Source organism: Chelonoidis abingdonii, chromosome 5 (genome assembly GCF_003597395.2).
Source record: "Chelonoidis abingdonii isolate Lonesome George chromosome 5, CheloAbing_2.0, whole genome shotgun sequence".
Taxonomy (NCBI): Eukaryota; Metazoa; Chordata; order Testudines; family Testudinidae; genus Chelonoidis; species Chelonoidis abingdonii.
This window is the reverse complement of record NC_133773.1, coordinates 21,506,582-21,530,503: the sequence shown is the minus strand read 5'-3', so window position 1 is coordinate 21,530,503 and position 23,922 is coordinate 21,506,582. Positions and strand designations below refer to the sequence as shown.

At 38.7% G+C, this 23,922-nt stretch overlaps 2 protein-coding genes across 3 annotated transcripts in view; both read left to right on the top strand.

The window, feature by feature from the left end:
- The window catches only part of LOC116836543 (broad substrate specificity ATP-binding cassette transporter ABCG2-like), a 36,181-nt gene extending 17,131 nt beyond the window's left edge, over window positions 1-19,050 (top strand). The window contains exons 5-16 of one of the 2 annotated variants that reach the window (XR_004376484.2): window positions 2,116-2,268; window positions 2,758-2,915; window positions 3,178-3,329; window positions 4,049-4,150; window positions 6,122-6,369; window positions 9,536-9,618; window positions 11,270-11,359; window positions 12,021-12,145; window positions 13,740-13,894; window positions 14,916-15,005; window positions 15,528-15,768; window positions 17,381-17,464. Coding sequence is in view for 1 of the 2 variants with exons in the window: in XM_032800201.2 (XP_032656092.1) it covers window positions 2,116-2,268; window positions 2,758-2,915; window positions 3,178-3,329; window positions 4,049-4,150; window positions 6,122-6,369; window positions 9,536-9,618; window positions 11,270-11,359; window positions 12,021-12,145; window positions 13,740-13,894; window positions 14,916-15,005; window positions 15,837-15,931; window positions 17,381-17,531 (1,602 nt within the window). In the remaining variant the exon portion in view is untranslated. Of the gene's footprint in view, window positions 1-2,115; window positions 2,269-2,757; window positions 2,916-3,177; window positions 3,330-4,048; window positions 4,151-6,121; window positions 6,370-9,535; window positions 9,619-11,269; window positions 11,360-12,020; window positions 12,146-13,739; window positions 13,895-14,915; window positions 15,006-15,527; window positions 15,769-15,836; window positions 15,932-17,380 lie in introns of both variants that reach the window. The other variant, XM_032800201.2, reaches the window with a different exon arrangement.
- A 2,272-nt stretch (window positions 19,051-21,322) lies between these two features.
- Window positions 21,323-23,922, top strand: part of LOC116836542 (broad substrate specificity ATP-binding cassette transporter ABCG2-like) — a 30,472-nt gene continuing 27,872 nt past the window's right edge. The window contains exons 1-2 of the mRNA XM_032800200.2: window positions 21,323-21,604; window positions 23,632-23,858. Coding sequence (XP_032656091.1) covers window positions 23,650-23,858 — 209 coding nt within the window. The 5' untranslated portion in view covers window positions 21,323-21,604; window positions 23,632-23,649. The remainder of the gene's footprint in view (window positions 21,605-23,631; window positions 23,859-23,922) is intronic.

Sequence of the window (23,922 nt, the reverse complement as noted above, 5' to 3'; positions counted from 1 at the left end):
CATCACTGACCTATACTCTCTCAAAACAAAGTTAGTAGAAAGCTGTCTAAACTTTTGTATGCTCAAACATCAGATAAAAAGTCATTCCCTTTATAAGCATAAACAAAGCCCAGATAAATTTCATCCCTTACTTATCTCAGAACAAATCAAGAAAACCATCTTCCCCACTCCCCATAATCTAATTCCCCATACCACCCTCTTCGTCCTCTTATACACAGCAGCTGAGGCTGCTAGACTAACAAGCTCAGCTGCATCTGCTCCTCAGGTCCCTTTACCCCTTCACAGTCTTATTCCAAATCTCCACAGCTATGATAGAGAAAACAGTGGCTTTGTCTTTGCTGTACCTGAGCAACAGCAGCTCAAATGTCTAGAGACCTTGCTAGACAATGTACCTTATCATAGCAGATAATGCTTCCTAAATAGCCAGTGGTCTCTTGACAGGTGTACAGCTGAAGAAACTGAATGCTTGATTGTGGATCACAGTGAATCAGTCCCTTTTATCCTTTTTAATTTTCTATATCCTGTCCTAAGGGTGCCATTCTGGTTTTCATAGATGTCACATCATTGACTGACATGATTCTTCACTTGAACTATCAGTTTTAAGTTGTTCTGATCTTATAAAGTGAGAAGTTCTAAATTCTGTCTTTTGCTTTCTCTATCCACTGTCTCTCTCTCTCTCTCTCTCACACACACACACAGGTGTTCCCTTCACATGTAATATATTTCTTCCTTCCCATCATCTTCTTTTCTCTTTCAAATTCAAAATGTATTTGGCACCAGGTTTCCCTACTCCATCAGTAGCGATTTGGCACTTTCTTGGTTCCTGGCTGCCTGCATGGTGTTTTCCTTTAAGCTGCTGATTCAGATCCAAGAGAGAGAATGCAGATGGGAGTTGCATCAGTTGTCAGGGCCACCTGAAGCCAGACAAGAATATCAAGGAACAATGATGCATCATGTAATGGGCTCCTATAATGCATGTATTTAGTTAAACAAGTACTGGTCCAAGGGAGGTAGTAGGACTGAATGTATCCACACAGAGCTCCAGTTTGCATTTGCTTTGTCAATAACCCTTAGCCCCTACATTTTCAAAATGCTGCCTATACAATACCTAATAAATAAGTATTATTATACCCATTTCACAGAGAGGTAAACTAAGACAGGAAGGTCAAGGAACTTGCCTGAGACCATTTAGTCAACAGGAGTTGCTAAATCCCACAAAGTGCTGAATACTGTGACCCAGCAAAACACTTAAATAGTCACATGCTTAAAAAATAAAGTGTGTGTTCATTTTCATGAAACTACTCGTGTACTTAAAGTAAACATGGAATAATTGCATTGGGGCCACAGTACTCACTAATCTAGCCCTGGTGCATTCAAACTCAGTGCTTCCTCACTCTCTACACTAGACTCATTCCTCCTGGCCATGTTGCTTACCCTCTGCTCTGGTAACCTCAAGAGAGGATTCAGTTTAAATGAGCAGTTTCATAGCACTCCATGGAGCTGTTCTCACAACCTTTCTGCACTTGTTAGTTTTTGCTTAGCTGTGATCTGCAGTTACCATATCCTTAGATATTTGAAGAAAGGTTTTATTCACATCTGTAGAAAGAACTCTTTCCAGATACTGATTCTGCAGAGTGCTGAGCACTCTCAACCTCCATTAAAGACAATAGGAGTTGAGGGCACATTTCCCAGAGATGATGCTCAGCACCTGGACAAACCAAATCCAGAATCATTTTGTTGACAATTTTCAACTATATTAAGGAAAAAATCTGTTTGAATTTTTCACTGTGTTGCCATTGTTTAACTGCTCTGCAAAACAATCTGGGCAGGGAGACATTTGGACACTGTATATACATGTGTTGATTTTTCTTCTATTTAATACATGTAGGATAGTCCCTTGTTGCCATAAATTGCACAAACATGCAGAGACTAGTATTGAAAGCAAATATCTGATGGGATGTTCAGGTTTTGAAGATCCAGCCTATTGGATTCTAGCAGCTGTCACTGCCATACAAATGCGCTCTGCATGTAAAGTATGCACATAAGATGCATGTGCAAGTCCCAGAAAAAGAAACATGAAGAATGAACATGAAATATGTAATTTTGTTTACTTAGGATGATGTGGTGATGGGAACCCTGACAGTGAGAGAAAATTTCCAGTTTTCAGCAGCACTCCGGCTACCCACATCTGTGAAGGAACGGGAAAAGAAGGAACGAATTGACCAGATCATCAAGGAACTGGGTTTGACTAAAGTGGCAGATTCCAAGGTAAACTGTCATATTATGGTGCTCAATTAATGGCAAATATTAAATAATTTTAGATGATAAAATAGCTCCACTTTAGCAGGGGTGTTTTTGATTTAGTGGCTTATTCCAATAGCAGAAGAACTGAGAAACTCCAGCACAGCTGCCTGTTCCCATAGTATCAATGAAGATAAAGGCTTGTTACTTCTGTGCCTATCCTTAAACTATCAGACACAGGACAGTGGTTACCAGGAGGAAAGCAGGTGACCCAAGTGTCATGATGAAACTTAGATTTCAGGGTGAAAACTTTTAAAGGGGGGTGGGGAGGGGCTTCTTTCTGCAACTTTCAGAGTTGCTCTATTGCCTTACACAATGTCAATTATTGAATCCATAGTCATAATATAATCACCCAGAACTCTCCCAGAAGTTAATGTGCTGTTAAAGGCGTTGGATGTTCTTCCTTGAATACTTTGAAGTCCGACAAAATGACACAAGCTGCTTGTTTTGCACTAGGTTGGCACCCAGTTCATTCGTGGGGTTTCTGGAGGAGAGAGAAAACGGACCAATATTGGAATGGAACTCATTACTGACCCTGCAGTCTTGTTCTTAGATGAACCAACTACTGGATTAGATGCCAGCACTGCCAATGCTGTCCTGCTGCTCCTGAAAAGGTGACTGCAATGGAATCACTGGGAAAGAACCAGCTTTGACAGAAATGCACTCCATAAGATCTGTTGTTAAAATGTGGTTAGAATGGTTAACGTGTAGTTACTGTATTGCTGGGCTTGTTTTATTCCTTTTTGTACCTTGCACTGGATTCTTGAACAACAGGTTGAATTGTGTTTATTTACTGATTTGTATTGGAAGGAATTTGAAAGAAGAAAACTCCACACAGAGCACAAATATTTGATACCTCTATTATTTTCCATTCAGGATGTCAAAGCAGGGGAAAACAATAATATTTTCCATCCATCAGCCCCGGTACTCCATATTCAGATTGTTTGACAACCTGACATTATTGGCTGCAGGAAGAATGCTGTTCCATGGCCCTGCTCAGAATGCGATTGAATACTTCAAATCTATTGGTGAGCTTTCTCCTGGAGCTTCAGTCACAACAGTGGACACTGACAGGAACTTGCTTAAAATGCAGTTGTTTTGAAAAGTGACTCAGTAAAAATGACTCTTGAATCATGGGATTCAATGGTTAATGTGCCTCATTGTTTCCTATACCAAAACATGATTTTTTTTTAATATAACAGTAACATTAACGCAAAGTTGAAAAACCAAGCACTCAGAAATCAAGAAATGCAGAGTTGAGAATGAAGGCTAAACCTTAACTGTTACCTTCTGTGCTTATTAGTAATTACTTTAAAAGTAAAAAGTAATGCATGTTATATCATAATATTTAGTTTTGTTATATGAATTGTACACTAAGGCCCCAATTCAGTAAAACTCTTAAGCACTTTACCCATAGATATGTGGGTTCAGTAAATCCAAATGATTAAACCTGCCATGAGGAGAAGCAGAAAAATGACTTATCATTAAGTCTATTAGTACCAGCTGATAGGTCAAATTAGAATTAGCAACAACAGACATGCAGTTAGAATTTGGAAGGGCTTATTTGTTAGTTGTCACCTTTGGATATTTTGAATTCTTACAGCTTTCCATTGTGGTATAAGTTAGGACTCAACATAAGTAAGGCTATCATAGTCTGGCCTATGGTATATTACCTCAAATGCTTTTCCATACATGTTACAATCTGTAGAATGACTTGCTTTAGAGAACTAACACTGTTTCTCTGCAGGTTATGAATGTGAGCCATACAACAATCCTGCTGATTTTTTTCTGGATGTCATTAATGGAGACTCAACTGCTGTGGCATCAAGCAAGGCTGATGCTGATCTAGGTATAAAACTGAAGTTCTTCATACAGTAAGAAGCTGATTTGCAGGGTGACAAAATGTGTTTTGGATTTAACCACTCTGACTCTTTCCTCAAACAGTAAGGACTGCTCTGCCAATGACTTCAATAGCAAAACTCTCATCGTCTTTCATGAAAACCAGATCCAGCGCCCTGTTGTGACACAGTAGTGTCAAAAACCAAAATTCTAAAACTTTGTAACTATATGCTTTGCATGTGTACTTAATACATACAATATTTGTCACTTTATTGGACTGATTTTGTTTTTCCATTTCTGCAATGGTAGTTTGTTGCTCATAAATTCAGCTGAGGTAATCAATCATTAGTATCACTTTCTTCCGGGACTGGACCATAGGTGGTTATTGTAATCACATTAACACTGCTATAGATTGTTCTATTACAACCCCATGTAGGGATTGATTCTTTTTAATCTCAACAAAATTATACAGTGCAAGGCACGCTCTACACACAGACTCTGTACAGCTATAAACTATTTTAGTTAGGGATGTGATTTTAAAAAATGAAATAACTATATTGGTACAACTCTTAGTGTGGATGCAGTTACTCTAGTATAAAGATTACTTACATTAGCATAGTTTATTCCCATATGTAAAAATGAACAAACTATAATACAGGTGTAAGTACTTTTATACCGATATAACTGCATCCACGATCCAGGGCACTGTACCACTTAACTATGCCACTGTGATTAAAGTAGTACAGCTTTTGTGCACAGACAACCCCTAACCTTTGCGAGGAAAAGGTTATTTAAGGAATGATTGGCTGTGAGACCCTTCATTCCATGTGGTAAGTCTTTGTCACTGAGAGTAAAATTTCTCATTTGCAGGGAGTCCATTTTCCCTTTTAATAGCCTGATCCATAAATGACATCAAGGGAAAGACTCCCATGGAGTTCAATAGGTTTTGGATCAGGCCCTGTATGCACACATGCTGTAAGAGGAAAAAACATATCCCTAAAGCATGAAGAGACTCAATCAAGGTTGCAGAATGATCCCTACACAGTATTGGAAGAGTTCCTCAGGGACTCTCCTTTGCTTTCTGTTGAATTAAAGTAATTGCTAGTGTTTTTTTTGCCCTAAACTAAAAAATGAATATTGTAGTTTTCAGAGACTATAACAAACAAGTGCCTGATTCTGCTTCACTGAATTCAATTGGAGCTTTACCATTGACTCTAATGAGTGCAGGATCAAGCTCCAGATGAGGAGGGCGAGTCCCCCGACACCAAAGACCTATACTGTAACAATCCAGAACTGAATTAATCACAAAACAAAAAACAAAAAAGTGCAAAAATAATAAAAGCTGGGGTGTTTTCAATACCCATAAATAAATCTGAGTGATAGCACATTAGTGACATTTCTGTACTATAATATAAAAATGAATTCATCATTGGCCAGGTGTAACTGATTTAATAATGGTTTGCTTAAACCATTATTAAAGTACCAATTCTGCTGCATATTGTAGATAAAATATAAATCTTTAATGGCTAACTTTGGCCTATAAGATCTGGAGAAATCTCCCCCTCCGCCCATGCAATTCTTGTGTTTTATCATTCTAATCATGAATTGTTTAGAAGATTGATTTATTTATTTATTGAGTCTTTCACAGTTGGTGGATTTGAGAAACCAAAATTAATGCAATGCTTTCAAACTGATATAAATTAACCGATTCTGGTGAACAGGCAGATATAGCCGTAAATTGTATTGTCTGGTCGACAACACAGGGACAGATTCTCTCTGGCCCTGGAGATAAAGTATTTTGTATCTCATACTTCTAGACGAGTGGAATGTATTAATTTATAAATTATAATGGCCTATTTAGTTATCTCATTGCTTAGTAACCAAAACTCTAGCATAACACTGTGGGCTTGATTGCTGGGGAATTACTTTTTTCTATGAATTCAATAAAAGTAGCCAAATATTTTTTCTCTTTAACCTGAAGATAACATTGAAGAACACATCAACCGTGATAAGACTTTGGCAGAGACGTTAGCAGAGCACTATTCCAGTTCCACCTACTACAGAGAAACAAAAGCAGTATTACAGAACATTTCTTTGGAGAATAAAAAGAAAGTGAAGACAATTTTCAGACAAATTACGTATACCACTTCCTTCTTTCATCAGCTCAAGTGGGTGTCGAAACGCACATTTAAAAACTTGATAGGCAACCCTCAAGCCTCCGTAGCTCAGGTAATCATAGTTAATATAACAGTTGTAAGTCCAATTTGATTTAGAGACCATTTATATCTGAAGATGGGCTAGGCACAATTTTGCACCTGCAAATTATTGGGCCTAAAATTTGCATCTAAAATAGGGGTCAGTATCTGAAAATCTGTGCCATAAAATAATAGGCTAAATGATCCCAAATAATCAGCATGACACCGATATGCAACAATTTATTAACTTACATTTACCATTATTTTAAGTGTGTGGGGCCTGAGTCTCCTCACGCTTATGTCATTAATGACACAATTCTACCACACTGACTCACAACAAGTAGTACCTTACCCTGCAAGTAGTCCCCTGCAACCACGACATGGTACACTGAAAAGTTGATCCTCAGAATCTCATCCTCACCTCTGATCTGTGCACTATGCAAGTCGTCTGTACACCAAGATCTGGCCCACTGCGTTCTTTTTTTTAACGAAGGGAAAGTAAATTAACTTAGCATATAATTATGTCCTAGTAGCTGAGTCAAAGACAGAGTCTCATGGTCTCCTAATATATAGGCAACTTCACATAAATTGAAATGGCTGCACCTGAGGACCATGATATGTTATGTAAAATATATGTAATGCAAAACATAGATTGGATGTAGCATGTCTTAAAGGAGGGGAAGCATATTCTATAGTGCAGAGTCTATATGACCTTCTTAACATTGCATTTTTGGAAATTCAGCACAGTATAATAATGTTCATGGATTTTTAAAATCTATAAGTTGCCTTTAAATAAAGAATTTGTTATTGATTTCTTCTGGGGAATAAGAAATTAGAAAATAACATTTATTGGCTTGATCCTGAGGTCCTTAATCCAGCAACACTCCCTTTTGAATTTTATTTGAGTAATAGGAGAGGAGATCGAACTCATGACAACAGTTGTACACTATCACTGTTATAAATTATCTGGATTAAGAAAAAAAATCGTGAGTAAAATAAAATCAATAGCAAAGGGGAAATCTGTTCAGAATCCATCCAGTTAAAAGGCTTTGTGTGTGTATCTATATCTGTATGTTGATAGTATGGATATCTCAAATAATTGCATTGCAAAAGCTCGACCTTGTGACAAAGAATTATGCTTACAAGAGCTTTCTAATATTCCAAGGTTAATGGTTCTGACTTTTTTCTCACAATCTTTTCTATCTCCCAAACCTCATTAGGAATGGATTTCAAACACAGTCTATAAATGGTACACAGTTCATTAAGCCACGTTTGCTAATCCTCTCCAAATTGGTCTTGATATGATCCTTTTTCCCCCCACTACAATTGGCTTAGTGGCTGAATTATCCCTGACATTTGGTCCTTTCGGCAGGCTCTTAATGATACGGTACCACGTATCAAATGCTTTACAGTGTTAAGACTCATGCATCCCTCATGCTTAACCATGACTGAACTGCCTGATACTATCATTTTTGCTGAGATTTTCCTCACTTCTACTTAGTCTTAAAAAATTGTGACATACAGATTTAATCATACAGACTATGTCACTGGATTCACTGATAATTTTGCTATTGAAAAAAATTCCAAGTTGCATGTTTCTATTTACACAGAGCCAGATTCTGATACACTACTTATGTTCAGTAGCATTTACTGCATGAGTAGAGTTTAGTGCAAAGCTGTAAGAATCTGGCCCTTGGGGTTAAATCCTGCCCTTCTTTAGAGCAAAAAGGGTACCAGCAGCTCCAAACCGACAATCCACAAAAGTCAGCATGCTAGGTGAGGTCAGAGCTGCCTAAACTAGCCAATGAGAGATACTGACCAGAGGCGGGAGTCGTCCCCTCTCTGGGAGATAGGCACCTAAATCCAGGACGCAGGGAAGGGCCTAGCTCCATTTAGTAATCCACAAGTGAGCACCCATTATCTGGAGTCAGTCAGCTTAGCTACCTAAGGCATTTCTTGTGGAAATAGTTACGTATCTGCTTCATACCACCCAGAAACAACCACTGGAGGAAGTGGAGATGGTGCTACTTTATAAGTTTCAGTCCACTGATTAGAACACTCACTTGAGATGTGGGAGACCCATGTTCAAATCCTCCTTCTCTGCCAGAGGGGGAGAAAGGATTTGAACAGCAGTCTCCCACCTCTCAGAAGGGTGCTCTAAATACTGAGCTATGGAATATTCTGAGGTGGGGCTCCCTCAATCTCTTTTGCTGAAGCTGTTCCACTGTGGATAAAAAATGAAAGTATGATTAGGGCAGGGGAACTGGACCTGGGTAGGTTCCCTAATCACTGAATTCCTTTCACCCAATTCCTTTTCTGGCCTAATGACTGCTCCACTGTGCATAAATACTTAAATAGTCATAGTCTGGGATTTAGGCATCTAAGTGCTTTTGTGGATCCCATGCCGAGTTTTTGCATGCTCTAGACCAGGGGTAGGCAACCTATGGCACGTGTGCCAAAGGCAGGGCCAGCTCCAGGCACCAGCTAAAGAAACAGGTGCTTGGGGCAGCCAATACCAAGGGGCAGCACTCGGGCCGCTATTGGGATGGTACATCCGGGTCTTCGGCGGCAATTCGGCAGTGGGTCCCTCAGTCCTCCTTGGAGTGAATGACCAGCTGCCGAATTGCTGCTGAAGAGTGGAGCCGTGTGATCGTGCTGCCGTGGCTTTTTTTTTTATTATTATTTTGCTGCTTGGAGCGGCAGAAAACCTGGAGCTGGCCCTGGCCAAAGGTGGCACATGAGCTGATTTTCAGTGGCACTCACACTGTCTGGGTCCTGGCCACCGGTCCGGGGGGCTCTTCATTTTAATTTAATTTTAAATGATGCTTCTTAAACCTTTTAAAAACCTTATTTACTTTACATTCAATAGTTTAGTTATATATTATAGACTTCTAGAAAGAGGCCTTCTAAAAACATTAAAATGTATTACTGGCACGCAAAACCTTAAATTAGGCGAATAAATGAAAGACTTAGTACACCACTTCTGAAAGGTTGCTGACCGCTGCTCTAGATCTTCTCCATCTTCCCATTTCTTATCACCCTCTGTCTAGGTACCATGAGTACATTTCTTTTCCATCTGTATTCACCACCTAAATATTTTATGTAGTTTTTGCAATTTTGAACTTTAAAAAAAATATTCATTACAATACAAATTTAGATTGTAGTTCTCTTTGTTAATTATTTATTTTATTTTATTTTAGCTATGTGTTACAATTTTCCTGGGACTAGTTGTAGGTGCCATTTTCTTTGGGATAAAAGATGATGTTACCGGTGTGCAAAACAGGTTAGTCAACTCAGGGAGCGAATCTCAACGGGGTTGACAAAACCTTGCTGTTACCATCATAAGATAATGAACATTTTTGAGGCTGAAAATGAACTTTTCTTGTCTTTTGAGAGAGATACCATAACTACCACTTTAGAACAAATGCATACCTGTAAATCATAAATTGCAGAATAAGCACCGGTCCTGCCATGAGCTTTGTGTGGCTAGATCCCTTCATCAGCATGAAGTTCATTGCAGACTCAAGGCCTAAGGACCCATTTCTGCAACCCTCACTCATGTTGTCTACTACCTTGTGCAAGTAGTCCTGGTGACATCCGTGGGGCTACTTGCATAGTAAGGTACTCTTCGCAGCAAGTAAGGGTGGCAGCACCGGATCCTAAGTTTGCAGTGAAAGATTCCTGAAAATTTTACAAAATATTCAAAATGCATAACTGTACATTAACCACTTCAACAATTAAACAAATAGTATCTGGAAAGACTTCTCTGAGGTAAAATTCAAGGGCCAAATTTTTCAGACTTTAATTGCCTGAAGTTAGGCAACTAAAGCCCTGATTCTGCAAGCACTTATACGCACGCGTGCTTAACTTTACAGAGGTGAACCTAAAAAGGTTACTTTAACGTGTATATGACTGGGGCCAAAATTTCTATTTGGTACCTAAATAAAAGTGGCCTGATTACCAGAGGAATTGAACATCTGCAACTGTGGGAGCTGTTGGTAGTCAGCTTAAAATCTGGCTATTTTTATTAAAGTGTCTCAGAATCTGTATATGCCAAGGGCTTAAATTTGGCATCCATATTTGACAATTTTGGCTTTTCATTTTAGCATCTCCAGTTGCTCATAATTTTCTCAAATTCCTTGTAGACTCAAATTTTTGGTCTCATATTTGTGCTCAGTCTGAAGGTGATTTAAACAAAGTATTGAGTAAAGTCAGTCAAATCATTTTTCATTCATTTCATTCTGACAAGCAACAGATGTTACCCACATATTCCAGTCATAAACATTGAACTCAGCTAGCTCAAGATTTGCTAAAGCTTCAGTCTTAGGGCCAAACCTGTTTCCGTTGAAGTTAATGGAAGTTTTACCATTAACTTAACCAGGAGTGGGCTGAGTCCCTTAACTTGCTTAGTAGATCTCACTGAAACTTAAAAAATTATATCACTATGAAGAAAAGTGGTTTAGCAGTTTGAATGAAGATGGTTTAAAACTTTTCTACTTATTTTCCCAAGCCTATTTTAAGGACACATTTATTCAGGATTCGTGTGCTAATGACATCTCACTTAATGCCGCCTTGCTTCTCTGGTGATAGGTTATTAAATGTTGTGAACTAGTTGAGTAAGCCAACAAGACAAAAAAAAGCATAATAAAATATACTTTGTCCATTTATATTTTGTAAAGAAATCTTAGTTATATAAATCCATCCTACGGTTTACACCTTTAAATCTCGACTGAGAAATAAGGAGAGAGACAGACAATTTGTGCATGAATTATGGAGTATGTGGAGTAACAAAGCATATACTAGTGAATGCCAGTAGTTCTTTGGAAGAGTTTAGACATGGTCTATTATAAAAAGTACTGAAACTATATTAAAAATAACTGAATAAAGCACCTATGTAGCTGATTTAATAAGTGTAAATATTTGCTTTACCATAGGATTGGAGCAATGTTCTTCGTGACCACCAACCAGTGTTTCAGCAGTATTTCAGCTATTGAACTTTTTATTGTGGAAAAAAAGATATTTATGTAAGTAAAGCTTGATGTAATGGGTAACATTCCCTATTGTTAGCGATGCTGATTCAACTGCTAGGCTTTTTTGTTTCCTTACTAAACTGTCATCTAGATATGACAATTTTGTTATTCAGACTGGTCAAATTATTCACTGTAAGTAATATTCATTGCAAACATTTTTTTAAATCCTGTTTATGAGTTGTTTGCAAACCAATCATCATTTCTTTGGATGGTTTTGTCCATAAATTCTAATAGTTTGGATAAATACTATTCACACTGTGAGTTGTTTGTGAACTATTCACTTCTGTTACCAGAATCATATGGAGTTGATACCAATTGGATACTTGGAACTTTACAGGCTTTATGAGTCACAAAATGAGAGAATTACACTTAACTTACAGAAATATGTATTTTGATGATGTAAGATGTACACTAAAGACTGAGAGGTTTGTGTACAGCAATATGCATGTATATTTGCATATGTAATTATCAAAATTATAATGACATCTTATTGGCCATTTGCATGTGTAATTACAGTATGTGCACAAATACAGTCTTATTTTTCCACCCGGAATTGCATGCATGACTTATCAAAACCTGTCCATACGTGAAAATGATTTGATTGCTTTATAATTGATATAATCTGTAATATGTTGTATGTATTTCTGTGTTCTAGACATGAATATATCAGTGGGTATTACAGAGTGTCTGCATACTTCATCTCAAAGCTAATGGCTGATCTAATACCCATGAGGACTTTACCAAGCATCATCTTCACCTGTATAATTTATTTCATGTTAGGCAAGTGCCCTATTCACAAGCTGCATTAAAATTAAAAAGAACATTGCTTCAGAACCAACAATGTACACTCATTTTATGCCTCTGTCAATCATTTCAGGTATCCAGGAGTGGGTTGGGTCAAATCTTCCTTCTTCCATTTTAAAAAAAATCATTTTCTCTGTTTAAACTCCATGTACCAATGTGGCATCATTTCTCTTGCTTGGTGAGTGAAATGTCATGAGATCGCCATTGGTGCTGCTATGCAATTTGCTGGACTGGGCACACTTGCAAAGTTTCAAGCACTCTTGTCATAGTCTGTGATATGTCTCATCTGCACTTTTATTGGAAACAGGGGTTTAAGCATCATTCCTAGATGGTTCCATCTCACTAGTTTCCATGCCATTATCTTTTCTTTTAGTGACTTTTAATCATTCTAGCACAAAATACTTTTCATTACTTTTGGCCCTGCTGATAAAACCCCCTGTAAAAGAAAAGTATGATTATAAAAACTCAAGCTCCTGGGAACTGATATTAGCCTGCTCTTTTCAGTTGTTTCCCCTGGTAGTAAGGACAATTTTAAAATTGCAGACATCCATTTTAGACCATTCATGCAATTTCAAACACCATGCCTGCTACACATTTCAGGAAGGTTAGATTGAAATATTTAATAGAGCAAGAAATTCAGATAAGAAACTTTCATTATGTTTCAAAACTTAATAAAGAATTAATAATAAGATGTTAGCAGACCAAGGCGCTGGAACTAGGGGTTCTGGGGGTACTGCCGCACCCCCTGGCTTGAAGTGATTTTCATTATATACAGGTTTACAGCTTAGTTCAATGGCTCTCAGCACCTCCACTATACAAATTGTTCCAGCACCACTGTCAACAGAATGCAAGTACAGAACAAAAATCATCATTTGCTCTAGTCTGAGTTTTTCCCTTAAAGAAATGAGACATTATGGGGCTATTAGGATATACAGACTACAGAGAGAATGTTTACATGGCTGTGAAACAGGGGCGATTCAGAAACTAATGCTTAATCTACAGCTGCCAACAACCCCTGACTCATGGGAGTCCCGTCCCCAGTGGAAACGGGTGAAATAATATTGGATGTTTATTGCGTGTGATCTACTGCTGTATGGGGTGAGGCATGAGCTGCTTCTTGTTCAGTTTTTCTGTGGTGATAACTTGAGCCCTTAGTGAACCAGGAAGTCTCCTCTTTTATCTTGGCTTGGCTGAGACATATTACAGCTTTTTCTCCCTCCATTTCATTGAAAAAGTCCATTACAATCCCCCATCTCCTTCCACAAATACTGTATAACCATCAGTTCTATTCTAGACAAAATTCCTAGTCTTTGTACCCATGGGAGTCGGAACTCCCTTTCCCCAACCGGCAAGGCAGAGGAATTTGGGTCACCGATCCTCAGGCCTTACAGCCAGTGATCCAAAGTGTACGGAGTGGTTGTGTAAAGAGGGCAGATTTCCTTGAATCAGTCCTCCCACAAAATTTATTCTAATAAGTGGAGCCAACTACATATATTAAGATAGTACACATTGACTATGGTACAAGCTCTGACAAAATTATACCAACAGCCTTCTTGTTCTGCTCCCTAAGGTTTGAAGCCAAGAGCAGATTCCTTCTTTATAATGATGTTTTCTCTTATGATGGTATCCTACACGGCCACTGCTATGGCGCTAGCGATTGCAACAGGACAGAATGTGGTGGCTGTAGCTAATCTACTCATGACCATCACGTTTGTTTTTATGATTGTGAGTAGCATTATTATGTTTTTATTTACAACCCAAGCAGCTGTGAGGTTCAGAGCCAGATTGAGATCTCAATTTGAATTCTGCAAAAAGATCAAGAATCTGGGGCTTTCATGTTACACTTTGTCCCAGTACATACATTAACCAAAATGCCAAAGTTCAGGCTTGTTTCTGAACTTCTCCAGAAATTTGGGATTAAGGTGGGTTTTGGATATGATGTTCTAGTTAGGGCCAAGTTTTAGTGATAAAAATAATGGGGAAGAACTGGGGAGGGATCATGCCACCGCTAAGAGTGGATGTGGCATGGTGCATGATGCTCCATCTGCTCTGCAACTAGTGCATAGTTCCCTGTAAAACTGTTGCAGCCAGCATGATTTAGAGAGGACCTTAGCTGATCCAGGGCTGGGGGAGCAGAGAAGTGCCTTAGACTCACATTTCCACTGCTCTCCTCAGCTGAACCAAGGATAAAGTCCCTTAATTTATGAGACCGCTAACTTTCTAACCATTAATAAGGAAACCAACTATCTATTAATAGGCCACATACAAAAGAGATTTGAGTTGGCTGCAGTGCAGTGTGGATAGAAGCATGTCCAGTTTTCCACGCGAGGAAACGCCTCATTGGACAGCAATCTCAGGGCCACTTGAGGAAAACGTTACCCGAACACTCTCGGTGTGGCTCTTCAAAAGTGCCTGTCCGCCTTGTTTTTGTCCAGTTGCCACAGAGAAGCAAAGGCAGAGTTTGGAGAATAGAAAATACAGTTTCATATTATAAAAACATAGCTTAGCAAAACCTGATTTGGGGTTCTCCCCTAACAACTAAAAGCATACTACACCAGCAACCAACCTCTATAGGAGTTTACTTGTGTGTTCTGACTGGAGGATATGAACCCCTCATTATCCTCCACTGTAATATGACTCAGACTTCTGTATAGCATATAGATTTAATGGGAGTTACTTGCACACATTTGATTAGTAATGGTGACTCTGGGACTTAGATGTTTTATTGTGTCTTTACGGTCTACAGATTTTCTCCGGGTTGTTGGTAAATCTTACAAGCATCATGTCTTGGCTTTCCTGGCTGCAGTATTTCAGCATCCCTCGATACGGCATGACGGTAAGTGCTATGTTTTCCTGTGCATTGTGTTTAGAAGTATTTGTCAAAAGGGACCATCTGAATCTGATGGGAGAAATGAATCCACGTTCCATAGATTAGTGAGTAAAGAGCAAGTTATTTAAACATATGGAAATTAAAACTTGACATGGCATGCTTTAGTCAGGTATCATGAGGAGTTTATGGATACAGCAGCTAAAGGTTGATTGTAAGAGGTTAAGTGTCTCCTATCTGCAAACAGTTCAAATATGCAGAGATGTGCAGGTATTTAAATAACTATATATCTCAGTTATAACTATATTGGGATACAGTTAGCATAAAACACTATATTAAATGAAATAGTATTGTATTACTTAAACAAAAGAAATTTGCTGTCTTTCACATAGTTGCTTCAGTCACAGAGAATATTTAGCTTTTTAAAAAAAACTGAAAGTGAATAGGTGGAATCATACGAATAATTGCAGGAGGTGGGCTGGATAAGAGTTGGATCTTTTCCATCTCTAACTACTATGATCTTATTTTTAGGAAGCTGAGTCAGTAATGCAGTTATGATGGAAAACATGGAGTCTTTTGAAAGCGCTGGGTTAGACAGCTGCTGTATAGATGACCTCTGTCATATGGGGTGCTGAATAAACTATATTCTTACAACACGTATACAACTATACTCTTACAACAAAATCAGCTATGCCACTGTTAGAAAAGGTGGATTTGTCTGACATCATAAGCTATGATGCCATAACATTTTTTAAGATAAATTTGATTTTTAGTAAGTATCTGATCCAGTTGGTTTGTCATCTCTTTAATAGTCATTCAGTTTTTTTTTTATCTTAAAAGGCTTTGCAAATTAATGAATTTACTGATCTGAAATTTTGCTCTGGTATCACTAATACAAGTCAGACTGACACGAACTGCACGCAGGTTAGCCAACCGTAAGTATATATTTTGCATTAAAATGAATCCCACTACTGTACAAGGCATCTACAAGATTGCAAGGGTTTTTTGAGTGCTAGAGAATTTGACATGCATTCACCACTTACAGTAGGATTCTTTACAGTAATATTTCTTTAGTATTAAGAAAAAAAGCATTTGGGTTTGGTTTTTTCCATTGTACGTGCTAAGATAACATGCTACAGAGGTCATTAGCAAAACAACCAGAAAAAGGTATTCATAGCAATATCGATATGCCTTTGTCACTTTGCATTCATTATGTCTATTAAAACAAAAACACTCCCACCACCCAAACAGCATATCAGGCAACCTTGCAATGTCTACTCACCCACTCTCCTGCTACAAAACTATTAATCATACAACATGAAAAAGAAAATTATAAATTGAAAAGAAAATGATCTCTTATCTTGGGTACTTATATGATCCCCTGACCATAGTATCTGACCACTTCACAGTCTTTAATGTAATTATCCTCACAACACCACTGTGGGGAAAGGAACGACTATTATCCCCCATTTTACAGACTGGGGAGGCACAATGAGTATGTCTACACTGCATCTGGGAACAAGCCTCCCAGCCTACATCTATAGACTTATGCTAGTGGGACTCATGCTAGCATGCTAAAATTAGCTGCGTAAACATTGCACTTGGGTCTCCCAAGCATGGGAGGGGAGGCTTGAGAGCCTGAACAAAGCAACATCTACACAGCTCGTTTTAGCAGATTAGTATTAGCAGGGCTTGCACAGGTCTGTGGACCCGGACTGAAGGGCTCATTCCCAGATGGAGTGTACACATATCCAGAGAATAAGGCCTGGTCTACACTAGGAAATTAGGGTGGTATAACTATGTCACTCAGGGATGTGAAAAATCCACCCTGATTGAAGCAGTTAAACCAACTTAACCTCCAGCGTAGACAGTGCTAGGTTGATGGGACAATTCTTTTGTCAATCTAGCCACTCCCTCCTTGGGGAGGTGGAGTACCTATGCCATCGAAAACCTCTGCCATTGGGGTAGTTAGTGTCGTCACTGAAGAGCTACAGTGGTGCTGCAGCATCACTGCAGCATTTTAAGTATAGATGTACCGTAAGTGACTTACTCAAAGTCACACAAAAAAAGTTTGTGGCAGAACTGGAAATTGAATTTGGGTTCTTCAGTCCCAGGCTAGCACCCTACCCACTGGACAACTCTTTCTGGGTAGTTTAAATGTGTGTAATGTGTTGTAATCTTATCTCAAGTCAATCAAGAGAAGAAAAAATGCAATTTAAATCCTTGGGTTCTGGGGGTCAGGAACTCCTGACATGTGAAACGTCTCCATGCATTTTTCTTAAGACTTGGCTGCTGCAAAAATGCCTTTGTTGTCATGTGGAAATCCAGCTTAAATGAACATAACAGACACCTAACAAAGGATTCACTTTTTAAAATCTTTGTAGGTATTGTACTGGAGAAGAATATTTGAAAAGCCAAGGAATTGAGGCAACTTCCTGGGGCCTGTGGCAGAATCATGTGGCTCTTGCATGCATGACAATAATTTTCCTTACAATTTGTTATCTGAAACTGCGCTTCATGAAAAAGTTATCTTAAAACAAAAAAGTGTAAATAAATTGTAATTCATACTGTTTGGATAGTTTTATAAGTTAGAAAACTGACTTGATTTTTTGTTAATAGTACTCTTTTGTATCTTATCTCTTGCCTCAAAATTTAACAAAGTTAACAAAAATCTTCAGCAATATTAAATATTCAATGAATGCACTTTTTGGAAATTTACAGTATGCTTGAATTTTCTTTATGGTCATGAAATGTACATATGAGTATTCATCTCTTCATTAGACCAATTGTAAAGGCAATTTTTTACTACATGCTATTTGTTAAAATTCAGAACAATTATGAAGTGGTAATAATTAATGGCTCCATCCACAAAGAAAAGGTTCCATGGTTGGACTTATTTTCTTAATTTTGCACATCCAGAGTGATATTCTGACCCCAAAAAAATAATCTATTTTTAAGATTCTGGAACACTAATTTAATATTTTAATCTCTCCTATTTCCCTCCTCCACACACACTCCACCACGCCGTAGTCATCATTTTTGCCATGAGCCAGATTTTGCCTGGTCCTTATATGGTTGCATAGTCAGTGGTGAGGTGGGGAAGGCTAAGAAACTGCCAACCTTTGTTGTTAGAAGTCTGCATAAGAACTAGGAAGAATTGCAGCCCCTGTGGTTAGTTGGGGCATGCTGGGAGTGTCTCATTCCTTGGGGTGCAGTGCCAAAAAAAGAGAAGCAGGCAGAAGGTGAGGTTATGGCTCTGCTCCACCTGTCACATCTGCTCACTGGTCAGATGTAAAATTGGTTTGCATGGCTTTGGTAATGTGGAAATATTTATTGCTGAATACAAACGTTAACTATCATGCATGGGAAAATGTGCATTAAAATATACATGCCAAATATAATGTATGGTTTCTTTGCACAGTGTTTCAGTTAGGAACACAGAAATTACCATGCAGCAACAGACCAGTAATCTACTTTGGTGTCCTATCTCCATTGTGAGATTTTTTTTAAAGTAATAATTTTCTGGTTATTTTTATTTGTCTTCTGGTTTCTGAGCTCTTAGGGTGAATTTGCTTCATGTTTTCAAGCTTTATTCTGTAACCATGTGGGCTAGAAACTTCTTTGAAGTGAGAGCTGAGATTCTCATGTGATCTCTTGATTCCAGCCATTGAGGGTTTAAGGAAAACACCAAGCATCACCAGACTCATGATCAAATAGTGAGAGCTGGCAACACGGCCTTAATAACATACTACAGCTGTAATACATTAATATGTAGTCTCTACAGGTAAATAAATTATCACTTTATGTTGCATTTTAAATTTCCTTATGTGAAGTACCTCCTGTTTTTGTGTTATCTGAAGGGGAAGATAGGTATACCCTAAAGATATTCTCCATTCTGTTAATTTATATAACTCTGTTGTATTTATTCCTACTCTCCTTGAATGGAAGGCTTCTCAGCAACAAATTATCTTTGTCGTCCTTAGGATTTTTTCTGTTGCAGCTATAGTGTGTCTTTTTAATGTGGTGACCAAAAATAAATGTGTTATTCAAAGGATGTATTATCTGGTTATGATGGTATTATAATGCTTTCTGTATTCCATTAACCATTTTAGCAGAGCCTAACATCTTAACATTTTTTCCATTGTTGCACGTCTTCAGTGAGCTGCCTTCAATGATTCTTATATATTTTTCCCATGGTAACAATTCAAACTCTGTCACTATGTATGTGAAGTTCCCTCGAGTATGCATTACTGCCCTTCTCCATACTGAATTTTATTTAACATTGTGTGGCCCAGTTACTTAAGTGTGTTAGGTCCTTCTGAAATTGAACACATTCCTCTCTAGTCTTGACTAATTTAAATAATTTCCTGTCAGCCACAAATTTTACTGTCTCAACATTTACACTCTTCTAGATCATCCATAAACTGAACATCACCAGTCCTGCTACTGTCCCATTTTCTCTGTGAAATTTGTAATATGAAATAAAATGTTTTAATAAGTAACAAAAGCATGTAAAAAGAACCCAATTCTGCAGCCCTTAGTGTTCAATTGAGGTCAGTAGGGCTGCAGGATTGTGCCCAAATGTATGTGGGAATAGTTTTAGTTTGGTTTTCATTATCACTGATGTGTTCACGTCTTTCTCAATGGTGGACAGAAAAGGTTGTGTCTGGGGCTTGAGAATATATGCATTGTCATTAGTGAAGCATCAGTAAAACACTTTTTGAAAAAACTGAAGAGTCCTTTTATATGCATGTAGGTTGTAATACACTGCAGCATGGTTTTCCCTGAAGTCCTAAAAGCTGGTATCCCACCATTTTTAATTTTCTTCTCCACGTATTTTCTTTACCGAAATCCTCCCTCCTCTTTATTTTAGGTTACTAGCAAAATAAATCAGGTAAGCTGTAGTTTTAAAATTTCCAAATGTTTCAGACCTTTGTTGTTGACATTAATTCTATTTATATCTTAGCTACTGCTGTTTCCTAAAGTCATAGGCAGAAACCCAGTTAACATATTAATTCAAATCCTAGTGATGTAACAGATGAAATATAATTACTGTGTATTTTCTACCAAGGCATTTATCAAAAGTATAAAGCCATGTTTCATAACTGATTTTATAACATGGTTTGTAATAGTGTCTGATGGATGCTGGTACAGTGATGGTTCCTCACTGTGCCACTATCCAATATACTGACATTCTGACTAGCATAGAGATCATGCCTGTTTACTTCATTCAGTCACAGCAAGTCGCCCCTGAAAAGCACAGTCTTTTAGAAACACATTGTGCATCTGTGAATAAGCTGGTTTCTGAATGGTTGAAATTTTATTTTTAACCTTTTCGGGGCATAATGGTCAGTCACACAGCAATGTAAGTGGCTGACACAAATTTTTGTGTGGTAGAACTGATTGTTAGTTATTCATATTATGTATGTTTGTTCCATTAATTAAAATATAAAATGTACCTCTTAACAGTCATTGAACTGATTCTAATAATACTATGTATTATTTGATTATTGTCTTTCCTTCTGACCTGTCACAAAATAAGCTGTTTTGTCACAATCTCCAGTGAGATATCTGAACTGTACAGTATATGCAAATGATATATTCCTGTATAACAGAAGCAAATTTGTATGTAACATTGATATTCATTATGCAAACCTTCTAAATATCATCTATCACAATCAAGGTAAATTACCATCAAAGTAGCCAATAGCTCACCAGTGCCATGGCCTTAAAATCAGCAGGTTCCTAAGCAAATCGTTTGTACCATGCTCACAAATAAAGCCTTTATCTGACTGTGCCACTGATTTTAGTGAATTATTTTCCTAGTCCTTCTTTTGTTGTTAGAGCCAACCGTTTACACAGGGTTCTTGAAATTGGCATCACACATCTATAACTGGCCAATATTAAAAGGAGAATATTGGATTTTATTGCACAGCTTTTCAGGATAACCACATCCATACCCTTGGCAGAATGTATTTTTATATATAAAAATAAAGCGTCAGTGAATAATGTCGCTGTTTATTTTTAAACTTTTTTGGGGGGGATTTTTATTTCAATTTTGTCAGTTGCACAAGAAGTGCCTGTACTCGACACCCTTGCGCGCTCTCTTTCTCATGCGCTTTTATTGAGCGGGGGAGGGGGCACAACAGACGGCGCCAGTGTGCGCGCCAGTGTGCGCGCAGTGCCCCAGTGCCGGGGCAGAGAACAAACAATGAGGCGGCTGCGTCCCTGGCCTGGCCGTTGACAGGTGCGCGCGCTCCCAGTGGCAGCCGTTAAAGCCGTTACTCTGCACGCGCGGGGCGGGTGGGGGAAACTACTGCACACGGGCGAGAAGGGATGCCTGAGAAGTAAGAACGGGATGGGGGGATGGGCAGGCGCGAGCCTCCCAAGCCAAGAGCCGCGTCCCACCCCATCAGCGCGAACCGAGCACCCGTCACCCGTCTTTGGCACGTGCCTGCCCGCGCATCCTTGTCCCCTGCCCATTGCTGCGTAGGCCAGGGCGGGGCGGTAGCAGGCGCTTCGCTGCCGCAGGGGCAGGGAGCGGAGCGGGCCGGGATCCCAGCAGCAGCTGAAAATCCTACTAGCGACTCCCCCGTGAGCCCTGCAAGGTAAGGGTGATGGTAACTGTGCTGCGGGGAGAGGGGTTCAACCCCACTATTACACACCTACACCCCAACCATGTACAACCCCCCCATCTACACCCTTCACATACACACCTACACCCCATCTGTACTGCAACCATCTCTACACCTACAGCCCAACCATGTACAACCTGCTCATACACACCTACACCCCATCCGCACCGCAACCATCTATACACCTGCATCTCCAACTACACCCCACCCATACATACACATCTACACCCCATCCAAACCCCTACACCTCCATTTATACCCCACCCCATCCATACACACTTAAAGTCTCCATCTACACCCACATCCCACCCATACATCTATACCTACCCCATACACATCTATAACCCAATTTGCACTGCACAAATACATACATCATCCTACCCATACACAACTGCACCCCCATTTACATCTACACCCCCCCACCCCTACAACCCCCATCTCCACTCCAATCATGTACAAATATCCTTTCAGAGAAGTGATAAACTAGGTAATCCTCAGTCCCTTTAATTTAAATGAGAACTAAAAACATTTCTATAATGTTAACAATAGTAAATATTGTGCAAAAAAATAGTCTGTATGAAAAGCACTTCCGTAAGTACAACATTATAAATATAAATATCTACTCAAATCACTGTAAAACAATTGAGTCTTTATAACTCTTGGTTTGGTTGATTTATTTTTAGTCTTATTACTCTTTCATTTCTTTACATTGATTTTTATAAATCTATACCCCCCTCACATACAGTCTAATATTTTTTGTCTGTAATTGTGTGACACTTACAAACATAGTCATAGCAGCAAAGAATCCTGTGGCACCTTATAGACTAACAGAGGTTTTGGAGCATGAGCTTTCCTAAGTGAATACGTACTTCATCAGATGCATGTAGTGGAAATTTCCAGGGGTAGGCATATATATGCAAGCAAGCTAGAGATAATGAGGTTAGTTCAATCAGGGAGGATGAGGCCCTGTTCTGGCAGTTGAGGTGTGGAAACCAAGGAAGGAGAAACTGGTTTTGTAGTTGGCAAGCCATTCACAGTCTTTGTTTAATCCTGAGCTGATGGTGTCAAATTTGCAGATGAACTGAAGCTGAGGGTTTATAGCTGCTAGTACCTGCCAGTGGTGGATTAACACAGGGTCCCTGGCCAATTTCTGGGTCCCTGGAAAAATGGGCACCCTGAGCCCTGGCAGAATCCATGGGAGTGGAAGCCCTGAGCCCAGCTCTGGGCTGCCTCTGGTGGTGGGTCTGATCTCCCTGCTGAGAGTGGCGGTGCAGGGGAAAGTCGACTGTCCCACCTCAGCCCGGCCTGCACTAGGAGCCTCTGGTTGGGGCACTCCTGGCAGCATGGAGAGATCAGATTTCATGGAGAAGGACTTATTTCACAGTTCGTGACATATTTTTCACTGCCGTGAAATTGATAGGGCCCGAGTTATTAAGTATAATATAAAAGTGGACAAAATTAGCCATAATACAGGTGTGGTACTTGTTTCTTTGTAGGTTCTTGTTTGCATTATATTCAAATTACAATATGAAAAAACAAAATATTGTATCTTGTTTAGTAAAGATTGAAAGTTCTGCTGTTGCCTTCTTTCCAGAGATTTAACTTTATGGAAATGATTTGTTCATTGGTGGGTTCAAAAACTGAGTAATGCTTTGAGGAAAAGGCTAACAGGTAAATAGTAGTTTGAAGGAATTGGGCTTTATTTAAAAAAAAAAGACATAATAGTGTCAGGAGGTATTTATAGTCATTTCTCGGATAATGGCATTCAATTTTGGTATGCTGTGGTTGACTGAGATCTTGCTGTTATTGTATAGTTGATTTTTTTTAAAGAGGAATTAATAGGATATGAGACTGTCATGAATGTTACCATACATGTAGGTTTCTCCCACAACAAAACATTAAAATTATATTTTAACTACTTGTTTCTATTGATTTTTTTATTGTGAATAAAAAAAAATAAAAACAGTAACTTTTACTATAATTATTTTTGTTATAAACAGCAGAAACATCCTTCCAGAATGACAGAGAACCAGCCACACAGCAGTATTCAGATATCAGAACCAAGTACCAATGGCTTCCCCTGGAGAAAACTGTCCTCTATAGAAAAGCCGAAGTTTCCTGCAGAAGCCACTGTGACCTTTCACAACATCTGCTACAGAGTGAAAGTGAAGAGTGGCTTTTTATATTGTCAAAAAGCCGTTCCTAAACAAATTTTGAAAGATATCAAGTATGTATTTAAAAAATGTCTAGTGTATGTTATTTGTTTTCTTTTTCATACAACTTAGTCAACA